At 40.2% G+C, this 19,474-nt stretch overlaps 1 protein-coding gene across 5 annotated transcripts in view; it reads right to left on the bottom strand.

Annotated features, from left to right (window-relative positions):
• Positions 1-1,456: 1,456 nt before the first annotated feature.
• The window catches only part of SYT16 (synaptotagmin 16), a 93,689-nt gene continuing 75,671 nt past the window's right edge, over positions 1,457-19,474 (bottom strand). For all 5 annotated transcript variants that reach the window (XM_072115831.1, XM_072115832.1, XM_072115828.1 and 2 more), the window contains 3 exons: positions 17,648-18,082; positions 15,752-15,941; positions 1,457-4,627 (listed from right to left, as the gene is read on the bottom strand). In XM_072115831.1, the coding sequence (XP_071971932.1) occupies positions 4,314-4,627; positions 15,752-15,941; positions 17,648-18,082 (939 nt within the window). In that variant the 3' untranslated portion in view covers positions 1,457-4,313. The remainder of the gene's footprint in view (positions 4,628-15,751; positions 15,942-17,647; positions 18,083-19,474) is intronic.

The raw sequence follows: 19,474 nt of genomic DNA, 5'->3' as shown, positions 1-19,474 counted from the left end.
CACTGGGCACATATAGGCACTGGGGGGGCACATACAGACACTGGGCACATATAGGCACTGGGGGGGCACATACAGACACTGGGCACATATAGGCACTGGGGGGGGCACATACAGACGCCGAGGGGGAGGGGGTACATACAGATGCTGGGTACACGTGTATATGCCCTATAGAGCTGCTCTGACCTCCATCTTCTCTCCGGGCCGCAACAGTAGATCGCTCTCCTGACAGACCGAGAGTAGCGCTGGTCCTCCTGGAGCCTCTGGGTCTCCTCTCTGCTGGTCTCTCCGGGTCTCTAGCTCCATGGTCCCCGGCGGCTCAAACAGCTTAGGAGAGGACGTGGAGAGCGGCTGGTGAGGATCCAGTGTGTTACACCCCCAGGGCTCCAGGCAGCTTAATCTTCCCGCCGCCGCCTGTAACGCTGCACTGTACGGAGCGAAGCCAGCAGCCAGAAAGGCGCTGCGTTGCTCCGCATGTAAATCGCACCTGTTTCTTAAAGAGACAGGTGCGATTTATTTATCTAGTGGGCGATTCGGGCGACAACAGGCGCCCGAATCGCCCACATTAGAGTGGCAAATTTCGCCGCCCTTTAAAGGGCTCTGCATTCTGCCGCCTGAGGCGAGATTTTCATCTCGCCTCATGGCAGATGCGGCCCTGCCAGGAGCCCTCCCCATAATCTGTCTCTGCCCACACATATACACCCTAAATTTATACACATAGACCTATAATCTAATACAGCCTTATCACTACTATGCTTATTATCTGCTATGATGGATGAGTCAGACAGGCTGTTCAGCAGATGCTATTACTCTCCACTCATCCAAGGACAATGTGGGATGGGGAGTACAGAGAACGGAGGAGACTTAGCACATACAGAAGTGAATAGGTTTCATCCTATATATCAGACTGTTCTGAACTTACCCCCTTCTCTTCATGGACTCAACTACAGTTTTGTCAAAGCCTGGAGAGAAGTTGGTGTGTGCAGGGAAAGCGGAAAATGATGATAATAGCTCCTAAATAAACTGAGCAGCTGCAGGGGGAGGAAGTTGACTGTGTTTGGGAACATGAAAGCAGAGTGTAGACAGAGCAGACATGATGGAGCTGCTGCTGCTTCCTGTAATCTGAGCAGGAACCAAAACTAGCTCAATGCATAGCCCCACCACCTCTCCCTTCTGTGACTTCTCAAGCTGTAGACTCCATCTCCCGTTGCCTCCTCTTTTACTTTACAGATCATTCTTAGCAACCAGAATGCCAGGTTGATGAGAGATAGTTGAAACAGGATGATAGCAGAGAAACAGCTGCAATAAGGTAATGAATTTATATTGGAAAAATGTTAGTTTTCAGCTATTGCAGCTAGGGATAAAACTTTAGAAAGTTTACAGTTGCCCTTTATAGTATGTTGGAGATAGTGGAGGTGGTGAAAGTTTCTCTTCTATACAGTAATGATAAAAAAACAAATTTGTAAATTATATTCTTTATTGCTTTCCATGCAGCTTGAAAATATAGAATCCAGTCTAAATCCGTATCAAAGACATTCCAAATCATTAAAAATACTAGTGTAGAGACAATGTTTCATGCAGTGATATATATACGCTACTATATGACAGTAGCTATTGTTATAGTCATCACTTATATATATGCAATTTTTGTGACCAGACCCCATGTTGTAGATCTCTGTCCCCCTTTTATTTTCTTTCAACCTCTATATACTGTACCAATATTTTTAAATGCAATGTATTTTGTGTCCACGGGATGACATTGTGCTTATATACATAAAAACTAGATGTCAGCAAATACCAACAGTGGCTCTGTAGAAGAAATAATGGACACATCACGCACTAAGTACACGACCGTCTAAAGGCCATGTATCTCCGGATGTTCCAAAACTACAACTCCCAGTATGTTCTGCTAGCCAGCCAGATTGGAAAACGCTACAGACTCACTACTTTGTGCTTACTGATACATACTATACCTGCTTACTCCCAGCCTCCAGTATCTGCTTGTAGCATGACTCCTATGATGCTTTATTTTGAATAATTTTTAAAGGGGTTGTCTGGTGCTTGAAAAACACGGAAGCTCCTTGCATGGTCATGGAAAGTGTGTGGTGTTACAACTTAGCTCCATTCAATTCTATACACCTGAGCTGCAATACCAAAACACACCATGGTCAAGTGTGGCGCTGTTTTTGAAAGGAAGTAGTCATGTCTTTGAGCCATACATAGAGAAAACATATTTTACCATGCAATGTCTAATGATTCTTTATTCATGTGCTGAGGAAAAGTCCTATGTATGTTCTAACTTTTATAAAATCTATAGGGGAGAAGAATTTGTACATACAGATCCCATCATATTAGGAACAGCATGAATTTAGTTTTTTGACTTTCATTCAAGAATTCAAAATGCAAATCCCTGGAATTTAACATAAAAAGCTGAGATGATACTTTTTGTTACTAATATATGAATTTTCTTTGTGCCAATGAAAAAGAGTAGTGATGGCGAACTTGTTAGGCACCAAGTGCCCAAATAAAAAACAAAACCCACTTATTTTTTTCAAATTGTCAACAAAGCAATGTAAGCAGTAACTCATAGCTCCCTGCCCTGTCACAGCTTTTAATCGTATCAGCATCCTGAGGACACCAATAAAATAGAAAGAAGGTTCCAGGAAGAATTGCTTGGCTCAGAGCAGGAATTTTCCTGCATTTTCAGGAAGCCCAGGATGTGTCCCTTTAAACAGCGCTGAATCCGGCATGTCCTAGGATACCTGGAAAAGCAGGATACCCTGGCTGGCAGGTGTGATGGCCTGGGCGCCCACAGAGAGAGTATTGAGTGCCACTTCTGGCGGCACCTGTGCCAATGGTTATCCACCACTGGTATAGATGCAAGAAAAAATTAACCCTTTGGAATAGCCTGGATTCTCCATTAATTACCATATAATGTAACTAACATAAGCATACACCTAGTGTTCATAACTTTTATCAAGTGCATGACATACAAGTTCACAATTCAGGGAGAAATATAAGTGAACCTTTAAATGTATTAACCTTTAGATTTGGGACTATTCCTCCATTCCTCCCTACAAATTTTATCTATGAGAAGACTTGCATGAACAACCTTCTTCAGATCATTAATATTTCCAGGATGCCTTGTATGCACTATACTCTTTAGGTCATACCACAGCTTATTAATAGATTTACTTGTGTTACTCTGTGATTGCAATAACCAACATCTGTTTAGCTTGAGGTCACTGGCTGCTTCCTCTACATTCTTCCTAAATTTGTACCTTGTTCCCTTAATAATTACAACGTTTGCAGACCATAACGCTCCCTTTAAGAAACTTAGAAGCAGTGGCGTAACTTGAAGCCGATGGGCCCCAGTGCAAAGTCTGCCCAAGGCCCCCCACTATAATGTATGGTTTATAGTAATAGTCTTCTCATATGGGAAAGTGACACCATAGGGGCCCCCTAAACCTCTTGGGCCCGGTTGCGACCGCACCCTCTCAAGTTACGCCCCTGCTTCGAAGCCCCCTGGGTCACCAGAGTGGGAGATCTGGTCCTGCTGGACAGCTCCTCCCTTCTGCTAAGAGTTATCACTGTAGCAGGCAACTCTGAATACTACAATAGCTACTTAAGGGGGGGGGGGCTGTGATGAGTGAAGAGATCTCTAATTCCAGCTACGATCCTGGAATATACTTGCATTTTCCACAGTCCTGCTGCTGCTACCAAAAGCACACACAAAGGTATATTTATAAAGATCTCCATGACCAATACCCAACACTGCAGCTGTGTTTGGATGACCCTGCTGACATATTCCCTCTACAATTAAAGGTTTGCTTCCCATTTCTCCCTGCGCTGTGGATAGTTACTCAATATGCACCACAAAATACTATAGCAGTGCAGCCGCTTGTTTGTTATTCATTAGATAGGTTGTGTTGGTCTCTTATCGAATGTTATTTCCCAGTACTTTTTTTTCTTGCATCTGTGCCTGCTTTTGATTTAATTTTTCGATTTATGATTTTTTTTAGAAAAATAATGGTGGCAATTTACTACATATCAATTATTACTTCTATGGTATTGTCATAATCATTGTAGAGGGCCTGCTTCATAATATCATGTATCACGTGCTAACCATTGACTTGTACTGGCACAAGAGGTCCACTGTTAATCTGGAAAAGTGCTAATTCTATATCACATGACATGTTCTTCTAAAAACCAGAGTACAGTTAAAATATATTGTGCCTTTAGACTTGCTTCCCATTGCAATTTGCACCTTAATATTTCTATATCTCTGTATGCGTCCCACTAACTGTAAAAGTTTACTAGGCTTCGAGAAGAGTATGCCATCGACACACTTCTTGACCCTTCGAGTCCTTCATTTCCAACCAATGACTTTGCTCCTCTTCTCCACTGCTATTCTGACCCAAAGAGATCCAGCCAATCATCTCCTTTCTTTTCATGGTGCGTCGGTTGTAAATGGAAATCATCAGTGTGACGTCAGTAAGCTGGAACAAAGCCACTTGAAAAATGAAGGTTTCTTTGTAGACTGGATTTGGCTGGCCCCTTCGTATGGATGTTTTACAGCGTGAAAGTTCATGGCCAACAGAATTTAAGAGTGAGAGTTTTCCATAGGTATCTGTGGAGATAAAAATATCCGGAGATTATGCTACTTGATATTAGGTCATGAATTTTAAGTGTTTGTTAAAATTAAGATGCATAGAACAATTAAAGTGAGTGTCGGGTGATGATGCCTACGATGCCCTAATGTATGATCTCAAAAAGGGCATATGGATAGGAGCCCCCCTCTAAGAACAAACCCTTAGCGATCTCCTCTTTATCTTCTGCTTAAACCAGTGACAAAAAGGTTATCGCTATCCACCAGACAAGGGAAAATTTGCTGATTAGTGATCGGACCCCTTTGGATCCCCTTTGGGTCCTATGTACCCCCGTTGCACCCAAAAAGAATAGAGAGGCACATGACAGAGATAGCCAAGCACTTGCCTATTTTCATCAGTGCCATAGCAATGAATAGAGCTCGTGCACAACTGGCTGATCTATTCATTTTGATAATACGGAATCCCATTCTTGTGATCCATGTGGGTTCCATCACTGAGACCCCCACCAATAAGCAAGTTAAGCCTTGTGGTGCCAATGCTAACAGTGTGTGATTACCCACATCCTACCTCTCCTACTGACTCTGATATGTGTGCTCTCCTCCCTCTCTAGAGTCTCTACTCCTGTTGACTATGGTGTTCTGTACCCACTGTATAATTTGATACAGGAGGTCAATATTGTATACCTCCACTCCTTCCATGTCGCTCCCACTGAGCGTGCTTATGGAGGAAGGAGTAGAACAAAGAAGGTGGCGTTGCAATGTGGCAGATAGATTAGGCAAGTCCTTAGCCAACAGCAGTCACAAGTCGTGGAGTTAGCAAGTTATATGATGGAGATGCGACAACTCTACAGCAATAGAAAGGCTAAAGAAGTTGTCGAAAATTCAGCCACTATATTCTAGCATCTGATAAATTTCACTTTCTACTGGAATATGAAGCATGCTCCAACATCTTCTGTTGTATCTTCAGCACAAGAAGTTTGCAAAAACATTCCTTTGATACATGCGATGTTTTACGTCTTTTTGTTTATCCTTTTCTATTTCGGTATGAAGTGCAATGTTGCACTGTGCCAGGAATTATGCACTGAAAAAGTGTGAAAACACTTCCAGTCTCGCTTCCTGTGACACCTGTGAAGAAAGGTCTAAAAAGGATATTCTAGTATTCAAAGTGCAAAACTGCAGAAACAGAAACTGATTCAATAGTATTTTTGGTGCTTTATGTCTTCTATCCTCATACAATGAGCAGAGGATTATCATAAAATCTCCAAAAATGGATGGATTTTGATATTTCTGGCCATGTATTGTCTGCTTCACCTAACAACTGTAATACATGCTAATGAATGAATCTACAATCAAAGCTATTAAGTCACATAAAGTGTAATACAGCTGAGCAAAACAACAGTATATAACAAAAGTGCATCTGCTCTGTGGCTATTGTATACCAAGAAGCATGGAAATCTGTGACCTCTACCTCAGACCCAATAATGGTGGAGTGACAACTAGTCAGTCTGTTTACAGACATGCAAATATGACCTGACTGCCATGTGCAAAAATGTGGAAGACACACAATTCTCTCAGTAGTAGTTTTTTTGCTTTTTACTAGAGATGAGCGAGCACTAAAATGCTCGGGTGCTCGTTACTCGAGCCGAACATTTCCCAATGCTCGAGTGCTCGTTTCGAGTAACGAGCCCCATTGAAATCAATGGGAGACCCGAGCATTTTTCAGTAAAATTATAAACTGAACGAGCACAGTGAAAGAACACAGTGCAGAACAGATTGCAGATGTTCGGGAACATCTGCGATCTGTTCCAGAGACACGCGTGCAGAACGGTGTTCTCCGCAATAGGATTTGAAGAACAATATGTGTGAAGAACAACTTGCAGATGTTTCCAAACATCTGCAAGTTGTTCTTCACACATATTGTTCTTCAAATACTATTGCGGAGAACACCGTTCTGCACGCGTGTCTCCGAGACATCTGCGATCTGCTCCGGAGACACGCGTGCAGAACGGTGTTCTCCGCAATAGTATTTGAAGAACAATATGTGTAGAGAACAACTTGCAGATGTTGCCAAACATCTCTAATGTGTTCTTCACACATATTGTTCTTCAAATACTATTGCGGAGAACACCGTTCTGCACGCGTGTCTCCGGAACAGATCGCAGATGTTCCCGAACATCTGCAATCTATTCTGCACTGTGTTCTTTCACTGTTTTCTTCAATTAAATGATTAAATGAAATGTTTTAATTGTATTTTTTTACTGTTCTTCACTTCTTTTTTTTTAATTAAATGCTCGTTATCGAGCAGGGCAAATACTCGTCCGAGCAACGAGCCGGTCCGAGTATGCTAATACTCGACCGAGCATCAAGCTCGGACGAGTATACTCGCTCATCACTACTTTTTACCCTTTCCAGAGATTGATATGGTCATCGGGGCTTGTCAGCAACCTGCTGACTGGTTCTTGTCTTGAACTTAGACCTTCTTAGTTCTGTGAGCCATAGATACTTGTCCATAACGTAGCAGGCCTCAGGCAGAAGAAACATGCTCCAAGATAACTGGTTATTAAGGCCTCACAACGTGGTTTAGGTGAAGCCCAGTGATGATACCGGTTGGTGAGACACTGCATCTAGATGCCATCTGAGTCTCCAAATATAGTATAGAAAAATAAACTATGGAGTATGATATATAATGTAACCATACTGTTTTATGGATGGATGATAGCTCTGAAAATATCTCTATGGACTGTCTTGTACCGCTCATGTGTTAGCTGGGGGCCCATCTAGCTCAGGGGCCAACTAGGAGGTTCAGGTGAGCCCAGCTTCATACATTCTTCTAAAACTATTCAGACAAGGTCGATATACAAGGACAGCGAAAAAAGACCAGGTTAGAAAAAAGGAGCATGAGTCATCTTAGTTGTATGCCGGCCCTGAGCATCGCTTTCTAATATACAACCATTCAGCCAAGTATTTATCCATTCTTCTATAGGGAACACTGTCTCCTCACAATCAATTCTTTTGCCCTAAACAAAACAACGTCCTTTCCTGTTCTGAGTGAAAGCTGAAATAAACATGTTCGATGAGGTTTTATAAAATATTTCTGTTATTTTATTTCAACTAAGCTCTTTATTACCAATATGACTACTTTACTTGTGTATAAAAAGTAAAAGCACTTAAAAAAAAAAAGTACTAAAAAGCAGGGTTTTTTTAACTTCTATTGTTAGATTGCTAGAACCAAATCTATGATGGATCTCATACAAACTAATATCATTCCCATTTTTACGAAGATATAATTTGAGATACTGGGCTACATGTACATAGTGGGGCTTATTTACTAAGGGTCCACGGTCGCAATATCGTCTGATTTTTCAAGTTTTCAGGGATTACACGGCTGTGGAAGGTATTTAACCAGGGATTGTGTCATGCGCGATCATATTTTGGTGCAGCTGCGCTGCTTTCGTGCGACAGAAATCGGGAGTCATGCCGTCGGACGACCCAACTGATTCGGACTGAGCGTGGGATTTAACTTTCAAATTGTGTCACAAGATCAAGCACTTACATGCACCAGGAAGAAGGTGAACTCCAGCGGACCTGAGCGGGGAAGCGACAGATGCAGGATATTGGCCGCACGATCTTAGTGAATCGCGGCACAGTGCATTATTGCCGGACAATCCACTTTAAGTGAACTATTCCGGAAGGGTAAGTAAATGTGCCCCAATGTCTAACCATTCAGAAAAAAAGAATGTGTCATTCAGGCGTGTGGAAAATTATTTTCTTCAAATATATAAACATTACAGCAGAGAGCAATAAAACCAATTTAAAAGGTGAAAAAAAACCACCTAATGAAAAGCAGGGACTAAACATATGAAAGTGTAAGTACCACTGCAAATGTCCTAGATCCCCACCAAAAAAGAGTATGTCCAAACATAAAATGTACCTTACAGCTGGTGGAAAAGTAGTAGACATGAATATAAAGGCAATCCAGACAAAATATAAAAAGTAATAGATGATGTGTATGTAGATGTATATATGCAAAGCTAAGACAAACTGTTTGGATGATTACAATTTGTAATTTTTTTGGACAATACATTCCTTTTGGCCCAAAAATAAAATGAAAAATCACAATGGATTAAATAACGAAAAGCTCCACAAAATGTAATACCCTATTTCTCCTGAATATGTAGACACCCCATATGTGTTGGTAAACTGCTGTATGGGGACACGGACGGGTATAGACTGGAAAAAATAAAAAATAAAAAATAAAGACAAAAAACAGAGACAACGGAGGGCGGCGCCTCGGGTGATATCGTAAGGCAATTAGTGAATGTAAAGAAAGTCCCAAATTGGGTGCTCACCATTAGCCACCTTGGCTAGTATGCATCAAGCCCTTTAACAGGGTAGCAAGGGAATGGACGCGGTCCCAGTCTGCTGCTCCTCTAGCCCAAAAACGAAGACGCCAATTCCAAGAAGCGGAGTCAGCGGTATACAATATATAAGGATGGGTTGGCTAGATTCTACGGGCGCTGACCACCGACTGAGAGTATCAGCAAATGTATCACTGGTTACAAATCCAAATAATTTATTGATAAAACCAGAATGGTAAAACAAAAGTACAGGAATGTATAGTATATCCTCCTAACGCGTTTCGGGTCGGACGACCCTTTCTCAAAGATAGGAATGCTGTAATGGTAAGTATACAGGTATTTAAACAGGAAATCACATGTCTAGGACAGCTGGACAATTAGTGACAATCAATGGTGTAACCAATCAATGGTGTACTGGTCATAATTAGCATATGTAAACAGGAAATCACATGTCTAGGACAGCTGGACAATTAGTGACATCACTTACAGGCAACCAATCAATGGTGTGCGGGTCATAATTAGCATATGTAAACAGGAAACAGGAAATCACATGTCTAAGACAGCTGGACAATTAGTGACATCACTTACATGCAACCAATCAATGTGTACTGGTCATAATTAGCATATGTAAACAGGAAATCACATGTCTAGGACAGCTGGACAATTAGTGACATCACTTACAGGCAACCAATCAATGGTGTGCGGGTCATAATTAGCATATGTAAACAGGAAACAGGAAATCACATGTCTAAGACAGCTGGACAATTAGTGACATCACTTACATGCAACCAATCAATGGTATACTGGGCATAATTAGCATATGTAAACATCTCTACATTGGTACATAAACAGGCCTTATACCTACACGTATAAACAATCAAATCCCATTATTGCTTTTACAGCATAGTATAGGGTTCCGGCGGTATGTGCAGATGTTTCAGTTTGGAAGGGCAGAAATAAAGATTTTGGTGCTTACCGCTCCTGTTACTGTTCTAGACCAAAGCTGGGAGACCTCCGCGCAGGACCGGAAGTAGATCATAGCGTAGGCAGCTCGATATAATTAGGGTAGGCGCCCGCCCAGGTGTACGAGGCGGCGCATGCGCACAGTGCAGCGAGGGCCATGATCGCTAGTGCGCCTGCGCAGATCGTATTGGTGTTGGCGCATGCGTGCACCGCAGCAAGGGCCATAGTCACTGGTGCGCCTGTGTAAACAAGAATGTCAGTTGTGCTGGTGATGATGCACATGATAATGTGTAGGGAACGGCAATAATTATGTCGTTTTTTTATAATAATATATAAAATAGGTGTATGGCCTATGAGGGTGACAAGGGATCAAATCGTATGATTATATATATAAAAAAGGATATAAAAAGTGTATTAAAATATAATATAAGCATATGTGCACAAATACTTTGCATATTAAATCCCTGTAAACATATATAAATAATTAAATAAATAGAATAAAATACATATAATAAATTACACCATAAATTGACATACAGAAAATATAAAACCAGAAAAAGAGAATGTTTTTGTGGAGATGGTATACATATATGCGTATGTGTAATATTTCTCTCAGAAGGGGGAAAAGAAGGTTATTGGGAAAGAGGACGGGAGGAATGTAATGATGGAGGATCGGGACGCTGGTGTCTCTCCTTGGTCAAATACTCTCCAAACTTTCGTTAAGACCCATGGGTGTTAAAGTTTGCATTTTGAAGATCCAAAACATCTCCCTTTGTTTAAGAGTCTTAAACCTATGAGGCACACTGGGTTTGATATACTCAATGGGTGTTAGTGCAAAGTCTTTGCAGTTTTTATCATGGAACATAGCAGCATGCCTCGAAACACTGTGCATTAGGAAGCCGTGTTCTATATTGTTCCTATGCTTATTAAATCTCTCCCTCAGCGGCATAATGGTTCTTCCTATGTATTGAAGCTTACAAGAGCATTCCAATAGATATATTACGTAATTGGAGCCACAATTTAGGAATTCTTTAATTGTGTGATTTTCTCCTGTCACTTCGGATCTGAATGTACTCCTCCTATGCTGTATATTATCACAGCATTTACAACGGGAGTGTCCACATTTGAAACTCCCTATGGTTTTGGGAAAAAGGGATAGGGTAGGATTATTTTTTTGGTTTTTAAGCCGACTGGGGGCTAAGATATTTTTCAGCGATCTGGACCTCCTATACGTGAGTATTGGGTTCTGTGGTAGCAGGTCCTTAAGGTAAGGATCATGTTTCAGAATGCTCCAGTGTTTTTGCAAAATCTTTTTTATGGTCTTACCTTCTTGGGAATAAGTGGTAATAAAATTGAGTGGGTAGTCCTTAGGGGATTCAGGGGAGATTTTTGGTTTTAAGCATTCTTGTTGGCTGAGTGTGCCTGCTCTTTGATGAGCGGCCGAAATCAGGGAATGTGGGTAACCTTTTGCTTTGAACCTATCAGTAAGAATGGTGCTCTGATCGGCATAGTCTTTATCTGATGTGCAATTACGCCTAATGCGTTTGTATTGGCCAAATGGGATGTTCAATAACCATTTCTTATAGTGGCTACTCCTAAAGTCTAAGTAGCTATTACTGTCTACTTTTTTGAAAAAAGTCCTTGTATTGATCTTATTGTCTGGCGTGTGGAAAATAGTAATATCCAGAAACTCTGCATTATCATATGTGATACTGTCTGTAAAGCTTAACCCCCACTCATTGTCATTGATGTTACGGATGAAGGTTCTAGCGCTCTCAAGGTCCCCTTTCCATATAATAAAAATATCATCAATGAACCTCTTATAAACAACACAATTGGTGAATAACGGATGTTGGTAGATACAAGTCTCTTCAAAATGGCCTACAAGCAGGTTAGCGAAGCTAGGGGCAAACTTGCTACCCATTGCTGTCCCTTTGCGTTGCAGATAGATGTTGTCCAAAAATGAAAAATAATTATGTTGAAGTATGAACATGATAGACTCAACTACAAATGATTGCTGGACAGTAGAAATGTTAGGGTCTTTTGATAGGTAGTTCGCAACCGCTTGGGTTCCCAAATCATGAGCAATATTAGTATATAGGGAAGAGATATCCATTGTGATAAATATGTATTCTGATGACCAGGGAATAGGAATAATTTTTCTAATCAGGTCAGCAGTGTCCAGTATAAAAGAATCAAGATTACGCACATATTTTTGTAGAAAAATGTCTACATAGTGCGATAAATTTGAGGTTAGGGAATTGATCCCTGAGATGATGGGACGTCCCGGAGGATGGTAAGGGTCCTTATGTACCTTCGGAAGGTAATAGAACAAGGGAGTTGATGGTTCGTCTATCCTTAGATACTGGAACTCTTTCTTATCCAGAATTCCTATTTTGTGTCCCTTCTCCAGGAGTCTGTAAAGAGCAGTTTTAAATTCAACAGTAGGATTTTTGTCTAGTTTGACATAAAATTTGGTATCTGAAAGAAGACGTAGAGCCTCAGAGATATAATCGACCCTGTTTATAATCACAATCCCGCCACCCTTATCCGCTGATTTGATAACAATGTTTTCATTGGTTGCTAGAGTTTTGAGGGCTATTTTTTCTTTATGTGTGAGGTTGTTCTTAACCTGGTTTTGCTTTCGCTGATGCAGGGTGTTGAACTCTGTGGATACAAGAGTGTAAAAGGTTTCAATAAAATTTCCCTTGTGGTGGGTTGGGAAGAAAATGGACTTAGGTTTGAGTCCTGTATGGGTGAAACTGTCTGGTTCGACCGTACATGGAAACATCGGCTCTAAAATACTAGTGCTCTTAGTAGCAGTAAGGCTAAAATGTCTTTTTAGAGTAAGTTTTCTAATAAAATTGTTTAGATCCACAAAAAGATCAAAATCTATAGATGATGAGTTTGGACAAAAGGATAGTCCTTTTTCTAAGACATCTGTTTCTGATGGGGACAAAGTGTGGTTAGATAAATTGAATATCTTAATTTGATTACGGTTTTGTTTTACATTACTCCCATTGACATTATTAAGGTCTATTGAAACTGGGGGAGAGTCAGTATTTGTAGGAAAGACTACCGGGTTTTCTTGTTCTTTGGAGTTAGGGTTAGTGAATCCTCTTGTGCGGAATCGTCTGTTTCTGCGTAATCCTCCTCTACAGCCTCTTCTTCTAAATTTTTTCTTTTCACACTTTTGGGTACCAAGGGGGGAGCTTGGTGTATTATTTCTTTCAATTGCACCTGGATTGGTTCTATCTGGTATGAGGGGGTTCGATCGACTGAATGAGGTAACCCTAAAAAAGAAACCATATCTTTAGGGGAGATGGATCTAGAGGTTTCTAAAAGCTCATTGTTAGGGTTCGTGAGTGGAGTGAAGAAAGAGACCGTGGGAACTTCATCCAAAGAATTATCTAAATTGTGCTCATTGGGATGTACAGTGAAAGTAGAGCTATTTAGATCTTCATACCTCCCAGATGGCAGTGTGGAAGTGCATGTAGGGTTGGCAACAGGGTTAGTCTTTTGAGACGAGTGGAAATAATTAGTGATGGTATTTTTCTCGTTTTTCGGTCTTGCGCCCAATGCGTTGTATAAAGAACCACTTGTAGGTGCAGGGCACATTTTTACCAACTCTGTGTTTTTCTGCATAGGAATCTTATTAACAGGATTAGTCACCTGTTTATTTTTTGGTGTGGTATGTATAACCTTAACAACATTATTATTTCCAAATTCATTAACTTGTTGCTCCCCTATGTGCTGGTTTGAATGAGTGAAGTTACGAGAGAAGGTCTTTGTTTTTATTATATTGGTACTTGATTTTGAAGGATGTTTTATATTTGAATCCCGGGCATATGTATTTGTTTTCCCTTTATTAAATTGTCTTGGATCAATACCATAGGGTTTGGTATGTGATTCTCTGGGATTCTTTCTTCCCTCAGGTGGGTTATACGTACGGGTAGTTTGTTCAGAGACTTTACGATGGGAGTTATTTTTGTGCCAGTCTTTTATATTGCCAGAGGCATAATCCTGTCTATCTCTTTTAAGTTTACTAAATTTTTTCGATAATAATTCTTTTTCTGCTAATTCTAAATTACACATGAGATTTTTATGGCCCTGTTTATATGTGTTGGTATTACTATAAGGGCTTAAATCATGCATGATCGTGTCTACAGTTTTGGAGAAACTCAGAGATAGTGCAGATCTTTTTTTACTTAGAATTTCCAGTAGTGTGATGGAACATCTGTGTAAAGTAGCATCCCAATCCTCACAAAACTTACTATCATCTTTGAATGCTGCTTCTGGGAATAATCTTAGACCCCTAGGTATGATGTTTTCTTTTATGTATGAGTCTAGGAACATTTTATCCAGATGATGTAGAGCTTCACTTTTTAGTGCTTTTTCTAAATCAAACAAATACTTCATAATAAGATCACGATTATCAATGTCATCATTATTAGTGTCCTTTGGACCATTTAACGATTCAACCGATAGAGATCCGGTATAGTCCGCAAATGTCCGTTCACGTTCAAAGTAACGTCTCCCGGTATCACACATTTCTGAACAACTCGTGGTAAAATTCTTCAACAACTCACGGCAACAGTCCAAAGCCAAAGCGTTGCAATACACCAGATTAGTTCAAAAGAGTCACATGCACATCAGAAGCCCGATCTCGTCAGCCAGCAACCTCCTGATTTCCTGTTTACATATGCTAATTATGACCAGTACACCATTGATTGGTTACCTGTAAGTGATGTCACTAATTGTCCAGCTGTCCTAGACATGTGATTTCCTGTTTAAATACCTGTATACTTACCATTACAGCATTCCTATCTTTGAGAAAGGGTCGTCCGACCCGAAACGCGTTAGGAGGATATACTATACATTCCTGTACTTTTGTTTTACCATTCTGGTTTTATCAATAAATTATTTGGATTTGTAACCAGTGATACATTCGCTGATACTCTCAGTCGGTGGTCAGCGCCCGTAGAATCTAGCCAACCCATCCTTATATAGGGTATAGACTGGAAGGAGGCGCCATCCAGAGCAGAATTTCATTGTCACATTTTACAAGCTATAGGATGCTTATATTTTTTGTAATATGGGGGCTTTTTTCTGCTATGAGAGCCACTATTCAGGTACATCATTTGGGTTTAAATAGCACTATAAAACCCTATTTACTGGACAATATAAAGCACTTTTCTTTTACCACTATAGAACACAATACTTTAGACAATATAGAACACTAGTATGTAGGCACGGTTTATCACTATTATATTACCTCTGTATTACAAAATTGTTTATTCACTGTATGGCTTTGTATTACACTATTCTTTGGGCACTGTATGGCACTGTTATTTTATTACTATATAACATTATTATTTTGCCACTAAATGGCATTATAATTTAAATACTTTTTGGCTACGGTCATATTATACATCGTTAAATAGGATTGTATATGTCAGTATACAGCTTTGTTTTGCCGTACAGAAAAGCTCAGTCTTCTAGGCGTCTTGGCAATTAAACTTATATTGCGTGGTATACATTTGATTCACATAGGAGCCTGATATCCTAGGGTATACGCCAGGATATTGTGCTGCTGACCTATTCTTTCAACAGCCTAAACACATTATATAAATAAAGCTTTAAGAATGACAATTGTGTACGGGGCCTATACTTGACAGACATATGACAGACCCCAATGTGTTATACATCAACGCACTCTGGTCCTGTAACGTGAAATGTAATTTTTCTCTTACCCTTAGGTAAACAGTGTATCCTTTCATGCACTGTTACATATTATGTTGATATTAGCTGAGTGTCTACTTACCAGGTGGTCTATTGATAGCGAGATTGCGAAAATGACTTCCTTTGATCATCTGTACAGAAAGCCGCCCTGTGGTTGCATTATATGACAGCCCTACTAAGAGCTCAGGCACCCCGCCGTGTGACAGGGATTGGGTGGAGGAGACACTGTCACTGTGAGAGATGGCAGAGAAACTAAGCTGGGAATCACCGCTCTGAGAAAAGAACCAGAGATAAGATTAGTGGAAGAAAGAGAACGGTGGGTTAGTATCAAACTGAAATGTATCCCAAACTTGACCAAAATGGTCATACCTTTCATCCATCATGACATACCCAACCATAAAGGGTATGAACCCACCTCCTAATTCTATTCACTACCCTTCCTAAGCAGTGTCAGGGCATGAGCCAACCTCTTGGATCCCAACCTGCACCTATTTGCCTCAAACATCCTCCTCATCTTTTTTGACAGTTTTGTTACTTTTAGGGAAATCAACATAAAATCTTAATTAATTTAATTAAAAAAAAGTTTTAGTAATTTATTTTGTGTTCTATATCTGTATGTTGTGGTCACCACTAGGTAGTTTGGGCCAGCTGACTGGCAAATTTTGTGCACCCCTCTGATAATCCACCCTGTGTGCACAGTGAATTCCCTGCCCCTGAGAAGGGAGGAGGGTTTTCTGTGACTTGGGGCCCTTTCTCCTCCGTGGGACCCCTGAGCACAGTCACACTACACCCGCATTTGCTGGCGACCCTAGTTGTGATAAATTTTCACATGTGAGCCTGCCTGCTCCATTTTTTATGTTTGTGTATTAAGAATATTTTTTTAATGTTGTAGTTGGTATGGCAAATACCATATCACCCATCAAACCAACTAAGAGGATGTTCTCAGCAGTTACAAATATTTAATCACTTGTCAAGGTTTTACACATGATTTAATAGAGCTGTGGCCAACCCCTCCTTTGTCCACAAGATGGGGTTTTATGAATATTAAAAGTCTTATCACTTAGCTGCATGTCAAAGGTCAATTCTTGTTCTTGTCCCCCCCCCCCCCCCCCCCCCCACACACACACACATCAATAAGAAGAATGGGGATTCCTTGAACTACTATCAGTAAACCCACCCAATAGTAGGGGCTCGGAATCAATAAAGGTCTGACCACTTTATCTATAAGATGTCTGTCTTATGATTTATATCCTTGACTAGAGACATGGATGGAATTGTGGAATTGATATGCAGAAGTTATAGCTATGAACATCACCACTGGATTAACATTGAAATCCTGTCTTTCCATAAGTGAGAAAATATCACTTTGAATAGGAACAAAATTGCTGCAACATTATTGCACAAATTGTTTTATTCCGGTAATTATCAAAACCTCAAAATTATAGGAGACTGTTTACGACTACAACCCTACCCCAAAATATGTTGTTAACATCAAAGTAGTCAATAGAGATATACGGGCACATGGGTTTCACTACAAGTACTGAAAATGAGACATTGGGTGTCATTTATCTTTAGTTAGGACATGTGCCCGTGTCTTTTCTTGTTTTTTTTTTACAGATTTTGGACTTGTTTGATTTATCTTAGAGGTTGATATATCAAACAGCTGTATCTATGGGGTTTTTGCAACATTTTATTAAAGAGTTGCAAACACCCCATAGACACAGCTGCTTGATATATCAACCTGTAAGATAAATCAAACAAGTCCAAAACCTGTAAAAAAAAACAAGAAAATACACGCACAAATGTCTTAAACTCTTCTGCAACTTCTTTTAAAGTTTTCCCCACGCCTGGTCAGGACTAGAGTTCATTTGTGACTTTTTAACCTCGCTTTGTGCCAAAATTGCAATGTTTTCATATGTTCACATCTGGATACATCAGGCACAACACAAGGGTTGTAATGCAATACATATACACTTACACTTAAGTTGCTCCTTGGTTCTAAAACCAATGTTTTTCTGATTTCCTCATCTGGTTTGACCTTTTTTAAGGATAACAACTTTTCCCCCATCATCTTCTCCCGGATCCTCTTGTGCACAGCATACAAGCGGAAGCGAAGGGCATTGTTTGCTATTTCCTCAGGCTCAAGCTTGTTAAATGTAAAGATCTCATTGAAAACTGGCTGTGGTCCTTTCTGGATAGCGGTCTTGCCTCTTTGCTTCTTGTTTGGTAGTAAGACAATATGGACTTGCCAAGAGTTCACTCCACTACGATCTTTATCTGGGATATCTTTGGCTTCCACAACGGTTACAGTCAGCTTTTGACTTGAAGCTTTATAATTCAGCACAATATCGAGGTCTCCGCATTTAGAAATTGGCACATGGATCATGGGAGAAGTAATGTTGTCAACTTGTTCCTGGAGGCAAAGGACAATTTTATTTTGAAATAAAGCATGGATTAGGCAAAATGAATCTTGAGCTATTTCTACTTGGAAAAACCCGAAGCTTGACAATGGCAGCAAACTAGTTGACGTTAGAGAAAGAAAATCTTTATTATATGACCTCCATTCAACAGGAGCTTCGTTTCTTACTTCCTGGGGATTAAAACCGGTTCATGATCATTTGATGTCACACAGATGCATGGTGCCAACTAGCCACGTACCTGTGTGAAATCACATAACCATTGACCATTTTGACCAATTGCTACATATAGTATAAAGGAAATTTGTATAACTTTTCATCAATTATTTGCTGAAATTGAGCAACACCTTCATTATCATGCACTGTTGTCCCGGATAGAAAACCTAGTGTGGTCCCCCTGGTGTGTGGTCCCTCTGGTCCCTGTTGTTTGGCTACATTCACACAATCCTATTTTCTTATAGTGCTAGCCATCCTGCATCATTTTTTCCATGGCTAGCATGGGGCCCCATTCTTTTTAATAGAAAATATTCGTTTGATTGACCATATTTCAGACAGAACCATTATTCGGCCGGGCCATTCATCTTTCATTGGAGAAGAGAGGGGTGAGAAACATTCACTGACCAGTCAAGGTTACAGTCGTGTGCATGTAGCCTAATCGTGTATATTAGTAGGGCAGCCATGGAGGCCTTTGTGGTTGTTACTAAGGTTTCATAAAAACCAAAAACACGAAGATCCTAAAGCTCAATCAGCAGTGATCTCTTGATTTTAGGAGACTACACTACAAAACACAAATACTAATTCCCATTATGGTAACGTAAAGGTAGAAATTCATACATCATTCTCCAGCATTCCTAAAAGGAATACAATTATAATTTACATTTGACGTTAGAATAAAAATCTCTACTTCATGTCTATAAACCACTTAGCAACTTTGCTTATGTAATTACACCACCAAAACAATTGAAGTGTATGCTAATGTAATATTATTCAGAATGTAAATGGGATAATCAGACAGTTTGGTGCTGAATGTTATAATTATAGGGGGGGGTTTTATTACGCAGCAGACGGGAAACATTCAATGGAAATGCAGAACAGAACAAGCGAGCCTTGATTAGAAAGACTTTATAGGTAAAAGATCATCTCCCTCCACGCTATTGAGTTGGAAAGTTTAACCAGGCAATAGATTAATGATGTAATGGTTTCCATGGATAACGGTTAACTTTCCTAAAAGTAGACTAAATAGGATTATGTGTGAGCATGATCTGAGGGCAGGCTGTTCAGTAAATGGAGATGGGGCGATGGTTCGTGTTCTGAAAGGGAAGTCCAGCTTAAAAGCTCATCTTTTCCAAGAAGACCTATCTGCCGTTTCTCATGGAGTGCTATTCATT

This window comes from Engystomops pustulosus, chromosome 7, assembly GCF_040894005.1.
Source record: "Engystomops pustulosus chromosome 7, aEngPut4.maternal, whole genome shotgun sequence".
Classification (NCBI taxonomy): Eukaryota; Metazoa; Chordata; class Amphibia; order Anura; family Leptodactylidae; genus Engystomops; species Engystomops pustulosus.
The sequence above is the reverse complement of the archived record's forward strand: the minus strand, read 5'-3'. Positions and strand labels throughout refer to the sequence as shown.